A 24,993-nucleotide genomic window follows, 5' to 3' on the forward strand; every position below is an offset into this window, starting at 1 on the left:
ACCAACATTCATTCACATACATACACATTCATACGAGGCAAGTAGGTTAAGTGTCTTGCCCAAGGACACAACGGCAGTTTGGCACTTTGAGAGAGACATAAAGACCCACTTTGAGACATAAAGACGCACTTTGAGAGAGACATAAAGACCCACTTTGAGAGAGAGAGACATAAAGACCCACTTTGAGGGAGACATAAAGACAGTGACACACTTTGAGATGCATAAAGACACACTTTGAGAGAGACATACACACTTTGAGAGAGAGACATAAAGACACACTTTGAGAGAGACATACACACTTTGAGAGAGAGAGAGACATAAAGACACACTTTGAGAGACATAAAGACACACCTTGAGAGACATAAAGACACACCTTGAGAGACATAAAGACCCACTTTGAGAGAGACATAAAGACACACCTTGAGAGACATAAAGACACACTTTGAGAGAGACATAAAGACACACTTTGAGAGAGACATAAAGACACACTTTGAGAGAGACATAAATACACACTTTGAGAGAGACATAAAGACCCACTTTGAGAGACATAAAGACCCACTTTGAGAGAGAGACAAAGACACACTGAGAGAGACATAAAGACACAATTTGAGAGACATAAAGACGCACTTTGAGAGACATAAAGACACACTTTGAGAGACATAAAGACGCACTTTGAGAGACATAAAGACACACTTTGAGAGAGAGACATAAAGACACACTGAGAGAGACATAACGAGACACTTTGAGAGAGACATAAAGACCCACTTTGAGACATAAAGACACACTTTGAGTGAGACATAAAGACACTTTGAGAGAGACATAAAGACAGTGACACACTTTGAGATGCATAAAGACACACTTTGAGAGACATACACACTTTGAGAGAGAGAGACATAAAGACACACTTTGAGAGAGACATACACACTTTGAGAGAGAGACATAAAGACACACTTTGAGAGAGACATAAAGACACACCTTGAGAGACATAAAGACACACCTTGAGAGACATAAAGACCCACTTTGAGAGAGAGACATAAAGACACACCTTGAGAGACATAAAGACACACTTTGAGAGAGACATAAAGACACACTTTGAGAGAGACATAAAGACACACTTTGAGAGAGACATAAATACACACTTTGAGAGAGACATAAAGACCCACTTTGAGAGACATAAAGACCCACTTTGAGAGAGAGACAAAGACACACTGAGAGAGACATAAAGACACACTTTGAGAGACATAAAGACGCACTTTGAGAGACATAAAGACACACTTTGAGAGAGAGACATAAAGACACACTGAGAGAGACATAACGAGACACTTTGAGAGAGACATAAAGACCCACTTTGAGACATAAAGACACACTTTGAGAGAGACATAAAGACACTTTGAGAGAGACATAAAGACAGTGACACACTTTGAGATGCATAAAGACACACTTTGAGAGAGACATACACACTTTGAGAGAGAGAGAGACATAAAGACACACTTTGAGAGAGACATACACACTTTGAGAGAGAGACATAAAGACACACTTTGAGAGAGACATAAAGACACACATTGAGAGACATAAAGACACACCTTGAGAAACATAAAGACACACTTTGAGAGAGACATAAAGACACACCTTGAGAGACATAAAGACACACTTTGAGAGAGACATAAAGACACACTTTGAGAGAGACATAAATACACACTTTGAGAGAGACATAAAGACACACTTTGAGAGAGACATAAAGACACACTTTGAGAGAGACATAAATACACACTTTGAGAAAGAGACATAAAGACACACTTTGAGAGAGACATAAAGACACACTTTGGGTTCCGGTCCATAGTCCGGGCTGAGTAAGTATCTGTAAGAATATTATCTGTGTGAGAACACCTCTCTGCCTCGCTCTTAATTTGTAAAACAGATGTCATCCACTCAATATCCTCCTCACACACACATCTCAAGTTCATTCAGTGCACACTCAAATTCCTTCCTTCCTTCCGACACACACACACACACACACACACACACACACACACACACACACACACACACACACACACACACACACACACACACACACACACACACACACACACACACACACACACACACACACACACACACACACACACACACACACACACACACACACACACACACACACACACACACACACACATTACCCTCATTAACACACACGCACACACACACACTCACGCATGCATGTATGCACACACAAAAACACACACCGGTCCCCCTCCATTAACACCCACCACCACATCCATGCTCACTCTTATGCGTGCCGGTGCATGCACACGCACACACACAGAAAGACACACAAATAAACTCTCTTTCCCTCACTTACACACCGTCTGTCCATCTCGCTCTCCCGCACACGCACGCGCACACACACACACACACACACACACACACACACACACACACACAGGGCTGTGTGAAATTTAAACACACTGTGAAAGAGTCTCTTTCTCACCGCCTCGGCCTCTTTGCGGTTCCACAGGTCAAAGAATCTGTCTCTCAGCACGACGGGGTCAACACCTGGGGGTCAAACACACACACACATGCATAGGTGAGATGGGGTTACGCGCCGACCTCCGACCCCCAACCTGTCACAGGACGAAAACCTTTTGGCCTATTGTTCCTCTCACTTTCTGACTCGTCGTGGCCGACTGCCCGATCCTCTCACATCTAGTTTAAATAGGCCCGTAGAGGACTAGTAAGAGTTGTGAAAAGGGATCATGGGAGTTTTTACGGCGCCGTTAACCACCAGCGACTGGTTAGTCGCCGCTCTCACCTTCCACTCCGGGCTCCTACAAACCTGTGCGCTCGTTGGTTTGCATTTTTTATTTACTTTTATCGATAAACATTGATCTTTCTAATCCTCACCTCAAGTGTAGCCAGATATACGTTTTTTCTGTAACCTTGAGGGTAAAATACATAAGCAACACTTTGTGGAAATATATAGGTGGGTACATTTTCAAGTCAAGTCATTCATCCATCCATTCATTCATTCATTCAATCTCAAAGGCTCATGGAGAGCAATTTACAATGATAGACAAATACAACACATAATAAATACAAAATAATATAGAAATAGAAAGTCAATCAATTAAACATTTAAAAATAATTAAAAACAACTGGAGACTGGGTCAAGTAGTTTGCCATTAAAGATTTAAACTGGCCAATAGTGAAATGCAAAACATTCCATGTTTCTGGGGCACAGAAGCTAAAAGCAGATTTTCCTAATTCAGTGCAAACTCTGGGATCCTTAAGTGAGAAGTCAATCACCAGTGCTCCAGGGAGATCATCAAATAATGGCCATGTACAGATGCCAATGCAAGTCACCTTATCATATAGGATACAATGATGGGTACCACCATAACTGTCACCAATGATAAATCTAAGGGCAGAATGAGTACACTGTAAACTATGTCATAATCCAAAACAGACAGACAAACAGCTTCAACAACCTTCCTTTCGCTAAACATAGGAAACTGGTTTTGTTTCTGTACAAAAACCCAACATTCTGACACAGTTTACTTGCAAGATTATCATGGCATTTAAATATACATTTCTCATCAAGCCAGATGCCAAGATACTTATATTCTTTAACTCTCTCGGCCATAGAGGTAGATGGCTCCCACAGGACAGATGTTCAATGAGAGCAACTTGGCTCCTTCCCTATTTAGATGGATCTCTGTAATACAGTTCATGTCTGTAAGTTATGGAACAACATGGAATTGTCAATATAGGAAATGTCTCAGACACACAGCACCCTTTCAGTGAGAGGGGAAGCCGGTGGAGGTGGCTGAACTTCACGTCACCCACGGCTGACCCAGGACAGTGAGCCTGAGATACCGGCTCTTACCAGACTCCCAGAGAGTGGTAAGCAGTTGGCTGAAGTCTCTTTCAAGTTGTTCCGATTTTTCAACCACAAAGGTCAAGTGTTCCTTTCTAAATGGAAAGGAACGGGCCAAACGAATGGCCTGTGTCTATAGTGTCCAGTTAAAAGTAATGTATCGGATCAGTTCTCTGATCAGTATAGAATAATGTTCTTGCCGTGAAGTGCTATTGGTGCATCACTAATTGGTGTTACTGGAGAGAAAAATCCTGGTTGGTTTTTCTCAGCTGTGACACTCCCATGGGCCAGGTCACTCCCACCTCCCCCCACATCTCCAGATCTGGAAAATGGTTCTGGAATGGCAAATATGTTGCTAAACCAGCATTAAAAATCGTATTGTGTGAGTCCACCCTATATGTTTCACGCTTGCTGTGTAAGATAGGGATAGATATACAGTATATGTACATATATATACTGTATATACATATACACTATATATTGGAGTGATTGTTTGTGGCCCATAAAAAGTCAGATTAACAGCTGGGGCTGGTCGGATGGGTCTGGAGGAACTGGGCATTAGCTTTGCATTCCAGTCCAAAATACTCAGGGGAAGACTCTCTAGAAGACCAGGGTGGGTAAGAGGGCCTAGCCACAAAAGGGGAACTGAGGGGAGGTGAGGGGAGGTGTGTGTGTGTGTGTGTGTGTGTGTGTGTGTGTGTGTGTGTGTGTGTGTGTGTGTGTGTGTGTGTGCGCGCATGTGTGTGTGTGTGTGTGTGTGTGTGTGTGTGTGTGTGTGTGTGTGTGCAGCGTGTGTGTGTGTGTGTTCCTATGGAGCATTCCCGAAAGCTCCGGCCTTCTCTCTCTCTCTCTAGCTCATGCTGTGTGGGCTCCACCCCCCCCCCCCCCCCCCCATCCCTCCCTCCCTCCTTCCCAGGGCTTGTTTTCCTGTTCTCCCCCCCTCCCCCTCCCCCGGCCTCTCTGTTTGTCTCGTATTTCCCCAGGATAGGGCAACGCGGTGGTCACGGTGTAAAAAATACAGCCTTCCTGACGCACACCCTGGGAAAGCAAGACCAAAGGGCTTCTCTCTCTCACAGACACACACACCCTCTCCGCTCTCTCTCTCCTGCACTTTACCTCTCTCTACCTCTGTGCTATACATTATTTATGTCTCTCTCTTTCTCACACATACCCTCTACCCCCTCCCACTCTCTCTCTGCACCTTACCTCTCTCTACCTTACCTTTCTACCTCCCTGCACCTTCTCTCTCTCTACCTTTCTCTCCCTCTCTGCACTGTACCTCTCTAACTCCCTCCCTCTCTCTACACGTTACTTCTCTCTACATCTCTCCCTCTTTGCACCTTACCTCTTTCTACCTCCCTCCCTCCCTCTACACCAGGGGTCAGCAACCTTTTTGACATGGAGTGCCTGTTTGAAATATAGTTGTAACTAGTGTGCCTCAACAATATTCCATGCATCGTAATTTTTTTTTCTGATAATCAGGTCTTTTTAACCCTTTGATCGCCGGGGTTAAATTAATAATTTACCATCCCTCGCCAGCCCTATTTAACATGGATGAATGAATGAATGAAAACTTTATTTAACAGATTGCAGAATGGGTACAATACAGTACGGCTCAATACATACAATTGTTAAGGGGATGCAGACCTGAGAAAGACGTTTGTCTTGTTTCCATCAGGGTCCCCCATTTTCAGAAGTTCCCCTTCTTTGCAGGGCTATAACTTTTTAAATTGTATTGCTCAATTGACATTACTATGGCCCATTCAACGTCCTAGATCTATTGTTCAGGGTGTAGCAACGTTATACTTTTTTATTCACATATTCATACTAAAATACGGTCTAAAGTATAAGTATGTTTTTATCGTTTTCTGCAGCTTTCTCCAGAACTTGATTTATAGCCCCAAATGCATTATATTGATGATCAAATACAGTTTGGTAGGAATCTGTGAGAGATAAAAAATGTCAACTGGACGTGGTTCTAGGAGTTACTACGTATGATCTGATGTTGACCGGATGGGCGGGGGGTCGTTTATAATTCCGTGGGCAATGTTATATCATTCATCTAGTGTGGGTGCTATGATCATCAGAGCAGTTAGTATCGAAGAAATAAAAAAATAACGCTGAAACTCACCGTAGCTTCCTCTCGCCGTTGGGAGATGAGCGTGGAACAGAATTTTTTCTATTATGGGATGTCGAAATATCCGATCCATTTCCAGGTTGTATAATAGTATATATGTCCAAATCATGTTGTTTATCGAGTTATTGGCAACGGATCGCTATCCATTGTGTCGAGATCGAGTCCCGGGACCTATAGTGAGTGATCGGACCAAATTGAAATGAGCACCAGCTTCCACTTCCTGTTTCTTCCCTGGGCGATCAGGCCGATCGGCCACCAGATGGCGCTCTTGAACCGTTAGAGAGTTGATAGGGGCTTACCAGTACATATAATGTCTCCGGGGGAGAAATATGATTTCGATCACAGATTTTTGAAATATTGATATCAAAGACGCTGTCCAGCGTCATCGGCAGAATAAGCATGGCAGGGAATGACGCTGAACAGCGTCCACGGCGATTAAAGGGTTAATGATAATTTTTACATTATTACATCATTATTGTTATTATTAACAATATTGTTATGATGGTTGTATCAACCCTAAATCTGAGTTGGGGGGGGGGGAATGCAATGCAGACCATTTCACTCACATTTGCCCATTCATTTTTGGACACATCACACACCATCGGTGTGTACTGTACGTGTGCTGTCATAGCTCCACCTACAGGCGTAATGGAGAACACCAGGAGAACACCAGGATGTGAATGGAGGGTGAATGTGAGGTATATCGTGTAAATAAGTTTTGATTGATCGCAAGACTACACTGTAAAAAAATAAATAATAATAAGTTACCAGAACTTAAAAATATTGAGTTCAGTTACTGTGCATTAAGGTTTTCAGTTTTCAATCAATAATAAGTTAACAGAAAAATAAGTACACAACCACATTATTTCAACCTAATAAAACTATGTTTATTGTCATTGTTTTAAGAACACAAGTTGACTTGGTAATACTCACATTTTGAGTAAAAAAAATTGCTTTTAACATGTGCAATGTTCAATGAAATAGAAAAATAAATAATAAAATGTGTTGATTAATCCCACTGGTCACAATGGTGACCGTAATAATGTTTTTGTTATAAGGCTCTGCAAATGTTACTGAATGATGTAGCAATGTATTTCCAGCTAAATTGAAATAATAAACAAATAAAGGGTCTCAATTAAATATGTGGTAGTAAAAATAACCTGTGGGAGGATTTCAACAAGATAAATGCGACAACAGTGCAAAATATTTCACTATAATATTTCAAAGCAAAAAAAAAAAAAAATTTTACTGCTGCCCCGTGCCTATGAAAATGCCCCCGCATGCCTATGCAGGCACGCGTGCCTAGGGTTGCCTACCCCTGCTCTACACCTTACTTCTCTCTACATCTCTCCCTCTTTGCACCTTACCTCTTTCTACCTCCCTCCCTCTCTCTACACCTTACCTCTCTCTACATCTCTCCCTCTTTGCACCTTACCTCTCTCTACATCTCTCCCTCTTTGCACCTTACCTCTCTCTACATCTCTCCCTCTCTCTACACCTTACCTCTCTCTACATCTCTCTCACTACACCTTACCTCTCTCTACATCTCTCCCTCTCTCTACACCTTACCTCTCTCTACATCTCTCCCTCTCTCTACACCTTACCTCTCTCTACATCTCTCCCTCTCTCTACACCTTACCTCTCTCTACATCTCTCCCTCTCTCTACATCTCTCCCTCTCTCTACACCTTACCTCTCTCTACATCTCTCCCTCTCTCTACACCTTACCTCTCTCTACATCTCTCCCTCTACACCAGGGGTTCTCAAACTTTTTTATACCACAACCCCCTTTTTTTAGGATTTTTTTGGCGACCCCACACTTAATGTATCGTGGAATTAAGGAATATCAAAATAAAAGCACATGTTGTTGAAGTTGATCATGCATATTTATTAGACATTTTAATTACAGCACTATGTTATCAATACACAATAAAACGAGGCATATTTAGCCAAAATATGTTGCCAGAACATTAACCTCTCTCTACACCTTACCTCTCCCCCTCTCTGCATACCTCTTTTTACCTTTTTCTTTTTTTTGCCAATGCACGACCTCACTCTCACGTACCCATGACTGCACTTTGGGTCGCGACCCGTAGTTTGAGAACGGCTGCTCTACACATTACCTCTTTCTACATCTCTACACCTTACTTCTCTCTACCTCTCTATACCATACCTTTCTACCTCTCTCTACACCTTAACTCTCTACCTCTCTCTCTATACCTTACCTCTCTATACTAGGGATGTCCCGATCCGATCATGTGATTTTGAGTATCCGGGAATATATATATTTTTTTATCCCAATTTCTCACATTACATTCACCCTGAATGTTGACGTTATCCAGGTGAAAAGTTAACTTTATTCAAACGAGGCATTGCAATCCTTGACATAAATCATTTGATGTATAATTAAATCAAAGGAAATGCGTTTGTTTTGGCAAAATTCTTCTGCTCTGTGTGACAATAAATAAATGAATGATGATATGCAATTTAAAACCAAAACTAAGGCCTCAGTATGAGTTTAAGACGTGAACATGGTCATGTTTGTTGAATAAAAAAAAAAAAGTTAAAAAAATAATTATCCTTTTTTTTTTTGCCGATCCCGTGATCGGATCGGGACATCCCTACTCTATACCATACCTCTCTACCTCTCTACACCTTACCTCCACACCTTACCTTTCTACCACTCTCTACACCTTATCTATTGATTGATTGATTGATTGAAAACTTTATTAACAGATTGCAGAATGGGTACAATATGGTACGGCTCAATACAAACAACTGTTAAGAGGATGCAGACCAGAAGAAGACTTTCATCTTGTTTACATCAGGGTCCCCCATTTTCAATTCATCAAGACATACAAGGCATACAAATCTACAGTACTGTTTAAGAGAAAGAGATCATAAAAAAATATATACATTTGAAGGGGAAGAAACTGTACATTGGAGGGGGTTGGGTGGGTGGTGGTTTGGACATTTACCGGGGCCCGTTTCTAATTGCAGCCACCCGTAGGTGCTCTTTGACAGCGGTTTTGAAGGAGGGTAGGGATTCACATTATTTTACGGCTGTGGGTAGGGCGTTCCACATTCATCATCATTAGGTGGCTTCTTCGTTCCGAAGGTTGCCTATCACTCTCCAACCCATTCTGTCCTCCTTGTAGGGCTGGGCGATATGGCCAAAAACGTTATCGCGATAAAATTATAAAATTATTTTCATATAACTCGATATCGATAATTATCGTCGATATAATGTCTGTCAAGTTTAATTAACTTCTTATGCCCGGCGGCGATGGACGGGCTATTAATAGCATAGATATATATAATAGACTTGTTTTGCTGCTGCGAATGTTGATGTCGTCATCAGTCCGCGCACGTTAGCAGTTAGCCGACAAGCGGAGTATCTCATGACAATATGTACTAAATATTACCCTAAAATACTCTCTTCCGCCCCAATATATTGAAACGACGTCCACTGTATACCCCACACTACTATAAACGTGGCCTCAGAATTCACTCCACACACATACTCGGCACGTAAATATATAAAATAGTGCCGTGCAAGCTAGTTATCCTAGCCAGCCTCTTGTTTCTAAGCGGTGTATTCCATGACAATGTACTAAATATTACCCTAAAATACTCTCTTCCGCCCCAATATATTGAAACGACGTCCACTGTATACCCCACGCTACTATAAACGTGGCCTCAGAATTCACTCCACACACATACTCGGCACGTAAATATATAAAATAGTGCCGTGCAAGCTAGTTATCCTAGCCAGCCTTGTTTACTACTAGAGTCCTACCTCTCTACCCAGAGGTGCACCGCGGGTCTCCTTCACTGTCGGCCATCTCCTTCACTGATTGGTTGTTACTAGTGCGTGCTCATATCCAAGCTTGGAAAATCGATATATCGAAACTTTGCGACCACGTTTCATGTTTATTTCGAGGAAATAATTTATCGCGATAGTTATCGTTATCGTTTTATCGCCCAGCCCTACCTCCTTGCATATCCGCTCTTCTCAGTACCTCCTCATTCTTGATCTTATCCTTCCATGTTATCTTCAGCATCTTCCTCAGCGTCCACATTTCAAAAGAGTCTATCATCCTCTTTGCCTCTTCATTCAGCGTCCATGCTTCTGCTCCGTATGAAAAGACTGACATAACATACGTTTCCAAAATCCTGGGCCCTCATTTATCAAGTTTTCTTAGAAAGTATTCTATTTTCGTTCTTAAGCACAGAATTTAGAATGTGTGCACGCACAAAAAAAACTGGATTTATCACACATGCGTACACAGGTCCTACGCACACCTGTCTTCATAAATATCACCTTGCTCCTAAGCTGGAGCTCGTGCACTGTTTTAAGTATTTGCATACCAGAACCGCCCCGATTAACCATATACGGTAATGGAACACCCCCATGAAATGTGGAAAAGTGGACTGACCCGAGGGAAGGGTGTTATGGAGAAATACGAGACAGGCTGACAGACATGTACACGTACGGTGATGTCGGATATGATATCTATTAACCATTGCTGCCTGGGCAGCGCAAACACTAATAAAGACCGTGCTGGAATATGACTGCCTTTTCCCGTTTTGTTCAATTAATACCCAGGGATTAAAGTTTCCTCAATTTTATTCCAAATCGCGACGGATTTTCCGTCTTTTTCCTACCTGCTGCATATGATTTCTAGAGGCATACATTCTATTTTGATGTCAGTATTGGGTAGCCTATATAAACAATAATACGAGAGCATATACAAGAACAATGAATCTCACTGCCATGTATGATGTAGCCTATACGCCATGTATAGCCTGCCTATGTGATCAATAAAAACGCGAACTTGAATCCCTAGTCCCTTTCGTGACTGTGATGCACGGAGTGAATCCACAGTCACTTGCTCCTCAATAGGAAACCAACCTAGATTTACCCTGAAGGACTGGTTCTAACCGAACCGTTCATTATACAAGTATCACAGAGACATTTCAAAGGTACTCAGAGTTGCACGAGGGTTTCAAACAGAGATACGGGATGGTTTGAAAGCTCTGCGTTGCTAATAAACATTTAAATATTTTTTATAAACTGCTCAAAACGGCATTATTTTCGGCGTTGGCTGCCTGGTTGTGATCACAGCGCATGCGCATCATGCACCCAACGGCGGAAATAATGCAGTGTTGACCAGTTTATAAAAAATATTTAAAATGTTTATTAGCAACGCCGAGCTTTCAAACCATCCCGTATTTGTGTCGGGAGTAATGCACGGAAGCTTATTTCCGCGTTGAAACTAATGCATGCAACTGATGAGAGCTATGCCGTCCGTCTGCAGTCCCCATATTCTACCACAGGGCGTCAGCTACGCATGCTCTGGGCTGTGCGTAGACATACGGACAAAGTCAAGTTCACGTTCAAATTGATAAATCCCACACTTTGCTTAGAAATGGTCGTACACACGGGTTAAGCACATATCTGTGCGTACGCCACATTGATAAATGAGGGCCCTGGTCTTCGTTTTCCAACTTGTGTTTCTTCTCAATAATTCTTTATGGTTCCAGAATGCGCCCTTTGCAATTCCGGTTCTTCTCTTAATGTCCATGTTAGCTCTTCCACCTTCACTGATCCAGCTTCCAAGGTACATGTACTCCTTCACTTGTTCAAGTTTTTCTCCATCCACCTGTATTTTACAAACAGTTCCTGGTGTTTTTTCAATGATCCTTACTTCAGTTTTCTTTGTGTTTAGCGACATTCCATAGTTTTTGCATTCGACATTCAGCTTATTCATCATGTCCTGTAGATCTTCTTGACAGTTACAGACTATAGCAGTGTCATCCGCGTATCTTATATTGGTGATGTTCTCTTCGCCAAGTTTTACTCCTTTCCCTCCTCTCAGACCTTTTTTCATCAGTGATTCACTGTACATATTAAAGAGTACAGGGGACAAGATGCATCCTTGTCTTACACCCTTCTCCACCGGGAAGTCTCTTGATTTCTCCTTTCCTATTCTAACATTAGCCTTCTGCCTCCAGTATAAGTTGGCAATTATTCTTCGGTCAGAAACTGGTATTTTGAATTCTTCCATTGTTCTCATCAATGTTGTATGTTCAACTCTGTCGAAGGCCTTCGTGAAATCGATGAAGCAAATATACAGCTTCTTCTGTTGGTCTATCGATTTTTCACCAATGATTCTGAGTTGGCAGATTGCATCTCGTTCCTTTTCCTTTGCGAAAACCCATTTGGCTATCCGAGAGCTGATGTTCAATTATGGGTTCTATTCTGTTCTTGATGATTTTCAGGAGTACTTTTGATGCATGAGATATCAAACTGATAGTCCTATAATTGTTGCATTCTGTGGCTCTTCCGGTCTTTGGGATCGGAATGAACATTGATTTTAGGAACTCATTTGGAATATTTCCTGAGTTATAGATGTTGTTTACCAGTTTCACAAGGAGCTCGATGCATCCGTCACCAGAGTTCTTAATCAGTTCAGCAGGGATCTCATCCTCACCGGGCGATCTGTCCGTGGCCAGTGACTTCACAGCCTCTTCGACTTCTTTTTTCGTGATCTGGACTTTTTCTATCTCTTCTAGACTAATTCCTGTGTCTGATGTTCTGTTCTGGTCTTTGTATAGTGTTTCCACATACTCTGCCCATCTATTGATTATTTCCTTCTCGTCAAGGAGCAGTTTTCCTTCTTTGTCTCGGACACCTTGGGTTGTTTTTTTTCCTCTTCCTAGTTAGTTGTTGGATCTTGTTGTACATGAGGGTTGTGCTTCTTGTCTAGATCTTCAATTTCCTTGCATTTTTCTTTGTAATACTTCTCTTTTGCATCTCTACACAGCTTCTGTACTTTTCGTTTTTGCTCTGTTGTATTCAGTTTTTCTGTCCGCATTCTTCATGTCTGCTCTCTTTTTCATCTCATCCAGAATGTCTTTCGTCATCCACTCTTGTTTCTTTTTTTTATCCACTTTTTCTCCCATTTTCTATTTTTCTCCCATCCCAATTTCGTATCATCCAATTCAACCCTCCCCTGTCTCGAACGCTGTTTCTTGCCTCCCACAAGCTGGCTGCAATGTGGACTAAGTCATACATAGCACGAGTCCCCTCCGATACTCGAGGTAACAGCAGTCGCATCTTTTCACCTGCACGGCGCGATCTTTCAGCGTCAGGGGTCTGCGCTTTGGAGGGGCGCCGCCCCCATCGCTTCCTGATTCTACTGCGCAGGCGCACCAACCGACCTGTAGGAGTCGCTGTCCACAACGCCCGATCCCCACCCATCAGTTTCCCACCCCCTAATACTGCCAATGTGTATTAGTACGGACGACCAGCTAAACTGAAAGCAATGTGGAGCGCTGGGCTCGAACAGGCGAACCCAGCGTCTCCAGTATTCGTGGTGAGCGCCTTGCCCACTGCACCACGTAGCCGCCCTATCCACTCTAGTTTCTCAACTTTTTCTGGTTTACCACAGATTATGTCTGCAACACTTCCCAGTTTTTCTTTCAGTTTTGTCCGTAGTTCTTGTGAATCTTCAATATCTGCTAACTCTATTTTCTAATGTTTTGTTCACTCCGTTTCTGTATCGTCTCTTCATGGTATCTCCTTTCAGACTCTTCACATCCCATCTTTTGTGTGTCGTTTTCTTTTTCTTGATGGTTTTCAGTTTGATCTTCATTTTCATCACTACTGGAATATGATCTAAACCAGTGATTCCCAACCTGGGGTCCGCCAGGGGGCGCAGGGGGTCCGCCAGACCACAGATGATTTGAGGTCTTTTTTTTTTTTCTTTTTTTTTTAATTTTTTTTTTAATTTTTTTCTTTTTTTTCAGAGAAATATTTAATTAGCATATTTTTATCATCAGAAGCATAAATAGTCTCTCCACTACAATAAAAAATAAAGATAAATAAATAAACATCTAGACATGATTTTTGAACGTTAACAGTAGGCTACCGGGTAGCCGCTAAAACGCGAATCAGTTGACTGTATCACTTTCTGTAGCTAGCCTAGCACGCTAGTTAACTTTCTCGGCTCGTCTGCAGTCAGCCGCCAGAGGCGAAAATGTGTGACAAACGAAAAGGAGATGACGGCAGCTCATCTGCAAAAAAAGTTAGGACCTACAGCAATCGCGAAAATTACATCACCATGGGCTTCACTGAGGGACCAGACAAACGACCTGAGTGTGTGATTTGTGGAGAAAAGTTGGCAAACTCGAGCCTGAAGCCCAGCAAGCTGAAGAGACATCAGGCGTCTAAGCACCCAGAAACCGCTGGGAAGGATCCGGACTTTTTTCGGAGGAAAGTACAGTCTCTCAAGGCGAACAAGCCTGTTGATGTTAGAGTAGCGTGGAGCAGGGGTGGCAGTGATTTACAGAAGGCTACCGAAGCCTCCTTTGAGTGTTCGCTTTTAATTGCAAAAGCAAAGAAACCGCACAATATTGGCGAGCAGCTCATCAAACCAGCCTGCATCAAAATGGTTTAGAAACTGTGCGGCCCACAGGTGGCGGATAAACTAAAATCAGTACCACTCTCGAACAATGTAGTGAAAGACCGAATTGATAAGATGTCAAGTGATTGCAAGCAGCAGCTGTCAGAAAAGCTTAGAAAGGGTCCATTTGCCATACAACTTGATGAAACTACAACTGTCGCAGACGAGGCTGTGCTCATCGTTTATGTGCAATATATCGAAAATGAGGATCTGAAGCAGGACATTCTCATGTCAGTCAACCTTACTACCACCACTCGAGGTGAGGATATTTTTACTGCAGTGGATTCTTACTTCATTCAACATAAATGCAAACCGTTCACCATTAGGGCCTGATTTGAGAGGATGAATACAGGATTTGAATATTGGCCAACATTTTGAAATACATATGGTGCAAGATTAGATTTGTTGATTGAAGGCACAAGTCAAAGAAGCATAGTGGGTCTAATTATGATGCATATGCCTGTGTATAAGCAGTTTGTTATTAAAATGACAAAAAAAAGTATTAAACCCAGCTAGGACAGATTCTCTCTGCTACTGATTGGAATTTCCTGTCTCATATTTAGTTTAATTTGTTGCATTGATTTGTTCCATAAATGCAAACCGTTCACCATTAGGGACTGATTTGAGAGGATGAATACAGGATTTGAATATTGGCCAAACATTTTGAAATGCATATGCCTGTGTATAAGCAGTTTGTTATTAAAATGACAAAAAAAAGGTATTAAACCCAGCTAGGACAGATTCTCTCTGCTACTGATTGGAATTTCCTGTCTCATATTTAGTTTAATTTGTTGCATTGATTTGTTCCATAAATGCAAACCGTTCACCATTAGGGCCTGATTTGAGAGGATGAATACAGCATTTGAATATTGGCCAAACATTTTGAAATGCATATGGTGCAAGATGAGATTTGTTGATTGAAGGCACAAGTCAAAGAAGCATAGTGGGTCTAATTGTGATGCATATGCCTGTGTATAAGCAGTTTGTTATTAAAATGAAAACAAAAAAAGTATTTTATGGTATCTTATTAGGAGGGGGTCCGCGAATTTCATCAGAGATGTTTGGGGGTCCCTGGGGGGAAAAAGGTTGGGAACCACTGATCTAAACCACAGTCTGCAGATGGTCGTGCCTTAGAGTTTGTTATTCCTTTCTTGTATCTGTGGTTTATCATAATGTAATCAATTTGGTTTCTAGTGTTTCCATCAGGAGATCTCCATGTGTCTTGCAGATTTACGTTGTTCAAACCAAGTGTTGGTGACCCACAATTGGTTCTTCCTGCAGAAATCCACTAGTCTATCTCCTCTATCGTTTCTTATACCCAGACCAAAAGGTCCGACAACACCATCAACTTTTTCTTCACCTAATTTGGTGTTGAAATCGCCCATGACTATTTCCACATCTCCCCATTTCTTTTGGTCTTTCATCGCTCTCTCAATATTTTCATAAAAGTTGTCTATTTCATCATCCTCAGCTTCTCCAGTTGGTGCATATGCTTGTGTGATGCATACACTTGCTGGTGTTGCTTTCATTCTCAAGGTGATCATACGTTCCGATATCGTTTGATAACTTTCCACGCTTTTTGCTGCTTTCTCAGTCAAAGCAAAAGCTACACCTTTTCTATGTTGTTTTCCACCCTAAGATATGATTCTAAATGATTGTCCAGTTGGTAGGGTGTATCTAAAGTCATCTTCTCCTCTCCAAAATGTTTCAGCAATTCCCAATATATCTATCCCCATGGTATCCATCTCTTGTAGGACATTCGCCAATTTTCCAGGTGTTCACAGGCTCCTCACATTCCAGGTTCCCACTTTCCAGAAAGGTAGAGCAGTCACTTGTTGACGGTAGAAAGGTGCCTGCTCTCTCACACTCAATCCACCGGGTAGAACAAATGTCTTGATTAGGGCAGACATTTCTCCGTTTACCAGTAGCGGTTTTTGTTTGGGTTGTACTCATGATTTCCAAAAGGGGGCTGATATGAGTCGGCAGGCCCCCAGAACTACCAATCCAGTCTTTTTTGTCGAGACACCATCTATAGCCTTTGCCAAACCAATGGCACTGCAAGGCAGCAGGTTCTTGGTTCCTCCGCCTTCCCATTCCTGGTCCGCTGTTGACCTACCTGTAACCCCAGGTGGGGAGCCTTTCAGGTGCTACACTCTTGGCTAGGGAGTGACCTGGAGGTAGCGGATCTAAGGGGAAACCTCATTCTGGTCCCCGGGCCGAAGCCTCTTTGCCGGATGTCTTTTTACGTCATACCCAGGACATTGTTGTGGCATAATTGCGAAACGTGTTTAGTCCCTTGTTTGAGACGAATCTGGGTTGAACATGATTTGTGGAACTCCCTCTGGTGTTGTGCTCATGGAATTCACTGACCTTTGGGAAGTATTTCGACATATACATGGGTATCTTAGTGGTGTAGTCGTGTATCTTGTAGACCAGGCCCATTGCAAGTTGCTGTACTCTGTTGTCTACTCTAAGCCATCCTAGGTTGTCAAAATGGGCAGGGGTGAGGTGGGTTTTAGGACTAAGGTCAAGCAGTAGTCTGACCAGTTTGTTTTGTGATGTTTGTAGTCTTGTTTTAGGGCCTTTGAGGTGCTTTGGTACCATGAGGTGCAAGAATAGTCGTAGTACCCTTGAATGAGTGCTCCTGTTAGAGTCTTCAATGTATTCTTGTTTACCAGAGAGGAAAGATTTGCCTCTAGGATGGAACCCAGGTAGGTAATTTCATCTTTCCTTGTGACAATATTGTCACCCACTGTAACAGAGAAGCTGTTGGCCTTGCTGAGTTTGTTATTTGATCCAAAGAGAATGGATTCTGTTTTACCCAGGTGTAATGATAGTTTGTTATCAGCGAGCCAGGTGCAGATTCTGCCAAGTTCAGAGCTGAGGGCTTTTTCAACCTGCAACTTGTCCCTGTCAAAGACCAGCAGGGCTGAGTCGTCCGCGAACAGGAACAAGTTGCAGTCACAAGCTGATGACATGTCATAAATTAGGAACAGTAACAATCCTAGTATGCTTCCTTGTGGAACACCACAGCTCACTGGGAGCGGGGGGAATGCTGTGTACCATTCACCTCCACCATCTGTTCTCTCCCCTCCAGGTAGGATTGCATCCAGCTCACTGATGAACTATCAAAAACCAATTGCTTTTAGCTTATCAATCAGAATGTAGTGATTGACAGTGTCGAAAGCCTTTTGGAGGTCCAGCATGACCATGCCGGAGTATTTGCCCACGTCCACCTCGTGTTTGATGTGGTCGTTCAAATAGAGAAGGCATGCGTCAATGGAATGGGATGTTCTGAAGCCAGATTGGAATTCGTAGATTAGCTTTTTTCCGCAAGGTACTTTTCGACCTGTTCGTAGACAATCTCTTCCATAACTTTTGAGATGGAGGTACACCTTACCTCTCTACACCTTACCTTTCTACCTCTCTACACCTTAACTATCTACCTCTCTCAGGGCTCTACGCTAACCTTTTTCCCAAGGAGCACATCTGCTCCTAAATTAACAAATTTAGGAGCACACAAAGAAAGTTAGGAGCACACAAAGACATCAAGTTCTAGTAACACAGAGTTTATTAACAAACTATTTATTACATGCATATTATACTGTGCGTGTGTGAATGCGTGTGCTGCATAGTAAGGGGCAGACATCTGTGCAATAGCACCACCAAAATCACACATTGGTCCATGCCTACTAGACAACGGATATAGGTTGTCCAGCTGCTTTTATATGTTGTAGTGTTGTCACGATACCAACATTTTGACTTCGATACAGATAGGAAAGGTAATGGAATATATTATTAGATGACAGACATGGAACGTTCTTTATACAATTCTTTAATTCATTATAATTTAAATTAATATTTTGACACTGTTGAAACGTAAATAATCAAATTATTCTGTTACAGCTGCTGAGCTATATACTATAGCTAATGTCCATCAATATCTTCCTTTTGAATGAAATAGGATCAGGAATCAGGAGAGGGGATGCAAAGCATGCAGAGTTTTCCTTACACATAGAAACAGTATGACGAGAGAGAGAGAGAGAGAGAGAAAGAGAGGTTTTTACCGCAACGAGGATGCAACGCATTTTAGACCATTGGACGCTTTGCTCGCAGAGTTGTCCTTACACATAGAAACAGCGTGACGAGAGAGAGAGAGAGATGTTTTTACCGCGACGAGGATGCAACGCATTTTAGACCATTGGACGCTTTGCTCGCAGAGTTTCCCTTACACATAAAAACAGCGTGACCCGTGAGATAAGTTGTCACAGAGCTGTCAAATGCAGGGATGAATAGCTAGATGTCATAGCTTCTAAAATTTAAGGTCCGCGCTGCTCTGTGTATATTATGAAATGACAATTGTGCTTTGACACGCCCACTATGCAAAACCATTACTTGCACACTGTGCTCATAAATTATTTTTCCGGTTCGCACAAATCTATTTTTAGGGGCAAATGCGAATGAAATGCTCGCACTGTAGAGCCCTGTCTCTACAGGTTACATCTCTCTACCTCTACACCTTACCGCTCTACCCCTTACCTTTCTACCGCTCTCTACACTGTACCTCTCTATACCTTTAAGGAGATCTTTTATTTTTAGATCATTAACTCTTTGGAATAACCTGCCTCAAAACCTCTGCTGCATTTACAGTAGATTAACTTTTTAAAAGAATCTTAAATTGTATTTAACACTGTAACATATTTTGTTTTGTTTTCTGTTTCTTTGCTTGCATGTCATTTTAGCCATCTTAATTGTTAGTTTCATTATGCATTGTGTGTTGAGTACTGACTTTTAATAATTTTGTTTTGCAATAATAATTGTTTTTGTATGTTTTTTTTGTGTGGACCCCAGTAAGACTAGCTGGTTGCTATGGCATCAGCTAATGGGGATCCGTAATCAAATCAAATCAAATACCTCACCTCTCTACACCTTACCTTTCTACCGCTCTCTACACCTTAACTATCTACCTCTCCACATCTTACCTTTCTACCTCTCTCTACACCTTAACTACCGGTATCTACCTCTCTACACCGTACCTCTCTACACCTTACCTTTCTACCTCTCTCTACACCGTACCTCTCTACACCTTACCTTTCTACCTCTCTACACCTTAACTATCTACACCGTACCCCTCTACACCTTACCTTTCTACCTCTCTCTACACCTTAACTATCTACAGCTTACCTCTCTCTCTGCCTCTCTACACCATACCACTCTAACTCTCTCCGTCTCTGCACATTACCTCTCTCTACACCTTACCTCTCTATACCTTACCCCTCTACATCTTACCTCTACCTCTGTACACCTTACCTCACTCTCTCTACCTCTCTGCACCTTACCTCTCTCTACCTTACCTCTCTCTGCACCTTACCTCTCTACCTGTGTACACCTTACCTCACTCTCTCTACACCTTACCTCTCTCTACCTCTCTGCACCTTACCTCTCTCTACCTTACATCTCTCTGCACCTTACCTCTCTACCTGTGTACACCTTACCTCACTCTCTCTACCTCTCTGCACCTTACCTCTCTACCTCTCTGCACCTTACCTCTCTCTACCTTACCTCTCTCTGCACCTTACTCCCTACCTGTGTACACCTTACCTCACTCTCTCTACCTCTCTGCACCTTACCTCTCTCTACCTCTCTGCACCTTACCTCTCTCTACACCTTACCTCTCCCCCTCTCTGCATACCTCTTTTTACCTTTGTCTACCTCTCTCACCTTACCTCTCTCTACAATTTACCTCTCTCCCTCTCTGCACCTTACCTCTCTAACTCTACACCTTACCCCTCTACCTCACCTCTACACCTTACCTCTACCTCTCTCCACCTTACCTCTCTCCCTCTCTGCACCTTAATCTTTCTACCACCCTACACCTTACCCCTCTACCTCTCCCCCTCTCTGCATACCTATCTACCTTTGTCTCCCTCTCTGCACCTTAGCTCTCTACACTTCACCTCTCTCCCTCTCTGCACCTTACCTCTCTACCTCTCTGCATACCTATCTACCTTTGTCTCCCTCTCTGCACCTTACCTCTCTACCTCTCTACACTTCACCTCTCCCTCTCTGCCTTTCTCCTCTTTTCATTTGTATTCTTCATGTATTAATTTCTATTCTTCACATATTCATTTGTATTCTTTACATATTCATTTGTATTCGTATTCTTCGTGTATTGATTTCTATTCTTCACATATTAATTTGTATTTTTTTTTTGCATTTTTCTTTTTTTATTATTTTTTAAGCATAACAACAAATTAGACACACAAGCATTAACACTTTAATCGCCATGGGTTAAATTCATAATTTACCATCCCTCGCCAGCTCTATTTGTCTATGGAGAAGTTCCCCTTCTTTGCAGGGCTATAACTTTTTAAATTCTATTGCTACATTGCCATTATTATGGCCCATTCAATGTCCTATATGTATTGTTCAGGGTGTAGCAACGTTAAACTTTTTCATTCACATATTCATACTAAAATATGGTCTAAAGTATAAGTATGTTTTTATCGTTTTCTGCAGCTTTCTTCAGAACGTGATTTATAGCCCTAAATGCATTATATTGATGATCAAATACAGTTTGGTAGGAATCTGTGCGAGATGAAAGATTTCAACTGGACGTACTTCTAGAATGATCTACGTATGATCTGATGATGACCGGATGGGCGGGGGATCGTTTATAATTCCGTGGGCAGCGTTAGATGATTCATCCAGAGTGGGTCATATGTTCATCATAGCAGTTTATATGGAATACGTTAGAAAATAACGCTGAATCTTACCGTATGTTCCTCGCGCCGTTGGACGATCAGCGTGGAGTAGACCGTTTTCGATTATGGGATGTTGATCCTGATGAACCATTTCCAGGTTGTATAATACTATATACGTCCAAATAACGTTGTTTATTGAGTTAGGGCGAGCGATTGATCATCCAGTGTGTTGAGATGGAGTCCGGCTACCGATCGCGAGTGCCCGGAGTACATGGATGAGCACTTCCTGTTTGGCGCGCCCCTCCCTCTTGGCCGATCTGCCGATCGGCCACCAGATGGCGCTCTCGAACCGTTAGACAGTTGAGTGGAGCTCACCAGTACATCTCAGGGCTCCGGAAAGGAAATATGATTTCGATGACAGATTTTTGAAATATTGACATCAAAGACGAGTTACGGCGTCTTCGGCAGAATGAGCATGGCTAGGAATGGCGATCATAGTGTTAACAGTAAACATCCAATGAAATCACCATTTGAATCATTATAAATGTAGTTTACGAGATATATACCTAATACTTGCTATCTAATACCATACATACATATGCTCCTGCTCGCTCACCCCCCCCCGGATCCCCACTTGGATAATCCATCCATTTTCATTTGTTTCTAACCAGGCACTACACTTCATATGCTAGCTTTTATTCTCTCCACCACTTCTAACCAGATTGCAATGTTGGTTTCACTGACACCTAAAATTCTTGCTGTAGATATTTCTAGATAAATCACATCGAGATAGGTAAGAACCCATACCTTCCGGCACATTTTTTCCGGTTGAATCCATCGTGATGCTATCAGCTTTTTAGCAGCTGTTAGACCAGATAAAACTAGTCTCTTTAGCTGTATAGGGGCTGCAAACTGAAATACATCATTCAACAGCAATACAGAGGGATGTACAGCAGTGTTGCAGTGCTGGTATAACTCGGTATAACGGCGTTATACCTCGCTCACTGAGGCTGAAGTACGCGCAATCGCTTTTTACATGGCATTATCCAACCGGACTCCCGGAGAAGCATGCAGCTGCAGAGCCGCAGAGCCAGCGGCGCTCTCTGGGCCGCGCGCTGACGGCCGCGCTGTGAGGCAATAGTATCCAGCTGCAGGACGAGAGCAGCCAAAAAAAACTGTGCATGCGCGCGCACGCGCGTGGAGCGTTTGACCTACTGTCAATTTGCCACTGCACCACTGATGTACAGGTATGTTCAGAAATAAGAATACTGATAATTGCTGGGACACTTCTTTCCAGAATATCTTAACCGGTGGGCAATCCCAATACATGTGCATAAATGTACCCTCATCCCCATTTGTACATAAGGAACATAGGGAGTCTTGTTTAAGTCCCATTCTGTTCAATCTTATAGGAGTCAGGTATGTCCTATGATTATAATTAAGATTAATTTGTTGATGGTCCGGGTTACGTGACGCAATTCGAACTTTTGCCCAGACTTCTTGCCAATCAAAATCTATTTCCAAGTCTAGTATATCCCTCCTCCAGACTGAGTCTAGGGGGAGAATTCCATACGAAGACGTTAGTAAGTGATGGTTACATTTTTTATGTATATCTTGATAGCTACAAAAAACCCGTTTGTTGAAAACATCTCCCAATGTGTGTATGCCATGCTTTTCCCATTTGGGGTATCTTATAGGTCGTTTTCCAATAAGGAGTGCATTGTTATTGAATAGGGGAGTATGGCTATGCCATTTATGTTGGTTAGAATATTTTTTTTGTGTTTCACGCCATATCCGGATCACATGTGTAATAAGGGGGCCAAATTTCAATTCGCATTGCTTAATTGATAATATGGTGTATACTATGTCCTGCAGTCTATGTGGTGCTACTATATTTTCTTCTAAGTTTCTCCAGGATACAGATGCTTGGGAGTCAAACCAGGTTGTCAGTGGTCTTAAAGAGTACGTTTTAAAATAGTGGTAAAAGTCTGGAAATACCAAACCTCCGTCGGCTTTGTTTCTCTGTGCGGTGGATCTTTTTATTCGTGGAGGTTTGTTATTCCAAATAAATGTATATGCGGTGGAGTGTAATTTTTTCCAGTAACCATCAGGACGGGGTAACGGTAACATTGAGCTAATGAAGTTGATTCTAGGTAAAACATCCATCTTAACTATTGATATTCGTGCCTGTACTGAGTTTTTAAGTTTGGACCACCTGTCAAAGTCATATTTGATCTTATCTTGGAATTTTGTGTAATTGTACTTCACCGTTTGGCTTATAGTAGGGAATACCTCAATTCTTAAACATCTGAAGTGTTTAACCATTGGTATTTTTTCTGGAAGGAGTATATTCTTTGCAGGGGCATTAAGTGGAAGGAAGGCCGACTTTGGCCAATTTATCCTAAATCCCGATAGATTGCCAAAGTCATCAATCAACTTGAGAAGATGAGGCATTGAGGTGTTAGGGTTTTGCATGAACAATATTACGTCGTCCGCATATAAACTAATATGATGTTGTGTGCCCTTAATTGCGATTGGTTCTATGGATTGGGATTGTCTTATATATTGTGCTAAAGGCTCTAATGATAAAGCGAATAGTCCGGGACTAAGAGGGCAACCCTGTCTAGAAGAGCGCGATACCGGAAAGATTTCGGAGGTGATTATACCTGTTGTAATCATGGCCGATGGGTCTGTATAATACTTTAATCATATCAATGAATCCTTTTCCTAACCCCATCCTTTCTAGTACTGCCCATAAATAAGACCATTCCAACCTATCAAAGGCTTTCATCGCATCCAGGGACAGCATCGCTATAGGTGGGGTGTCATCCTTGCTGGCATCTAGCACATGTAATAACCGTCTTATATTATCCGTGATCAAGCGGCCTCTTATGAAGCCAGTCTGATCAGGATGAACTAAAGACGTCATATGCTTTTGAAGTCTGATGGCTAATACCTTGGAATACAGCTTGATATCGGTTCCGAGGAGGCTCAAGGGTCTATAACTACCGCAATCGGTGGGGTCTTTGTCTTTTTTAAGGAGGACTGTTATGAGTGCAATATTGTCGATCTTATGGAAATTACTTTTTAGCTGAGTGAAGATGGCAAATGGGGCCGTGTACGTTTTGATAGTTCGTTTTTCGTTTCAAAGGAAGCCTCCGCAACTTGTGCTTGTGGATAAAGAAAACATCAGAAGTGCTGTTTGGAGGTACTTCGGGTTTGAGTAAACAACGAAGGACAAGCTAAAGCTGCCCCAATGCTATTTGCAAGCGGTGTTAGAGCAGTGCCAACGAGGATCTCCATAAAGAAATGAAAGAGGTTCGTGACAGCTGCTCTTTCAACGTCACTGTGACTGAAGCATTAAACCATTAACTCTAGTTTAATACATGATACGTTGTCTACTGATGGCGCATAATATCAACAGCTGATTTGTTGTAACGTTAGAGCTAGCTACTGCTAGCCGTTAGCTCCGTTAGCTTAGCTGGCCACTTTTACAATTACTGCATGGAAACGGAGTTTTTTTTTTTTGATATCGAAATGGTATCGAAGTATCGATACTTTTCAAGGTATCGTATCGAAGTCGAAATTCCAGTATCGTGACAACACTACTCTCTACCCCTCTACCTCACATTGACTCTCTCTACCTCTCTCTCTCTCCTTCACATTGCCTATCTCTACCTCTCTCTCTCTCTCCTTCATATTTCTGATTGCCGAGTGGCAAAAGTGCTAGCATGGATATTCCAAAACCAAATAATATATATTTAGCTAATTGTCCTTGTGAGGAAGATAACAGTGAAGAAAAATA

The 24,993-nt window shown here is 42.1% G+C and overlaps 1 protein-coding gene across 1 annotated transcript in view; it reads right to left on the minus strand.

The window, feature by feature from the left end:
- exd3 (exonuclease 3'-5' domain containing 3) overlaps positions 1 to 24,993 on the minus strand; it is a 159,704-nt gene that overhangs the window by 131,175 nt on the left and 3,536 nt on the right. The window contains exon 3 of the mRNA XM_084325329.1: positions 2,492 to 2,556. Coding sequence (XP_084181455.1) covers positions 2,492 to 2,556 — 65 coding nt within the window. The remainder of the gene's footprint in view (positions 1 to 2,491; positions 2,557 to 24,993) is intronic.

The sequence above is a fragment of the Notolepis coatsorum genome, assembly GCF_963971535.1.
Source record: "Notolepis coatsorum genome assembly, chromosome: 11".
Lineage (NCBI taxonomy): Eukaryota > Metazoa > Chordata > Actinopteri > Aulopiformes > Paralepididae > Notolepis > Notolepis coatsorum.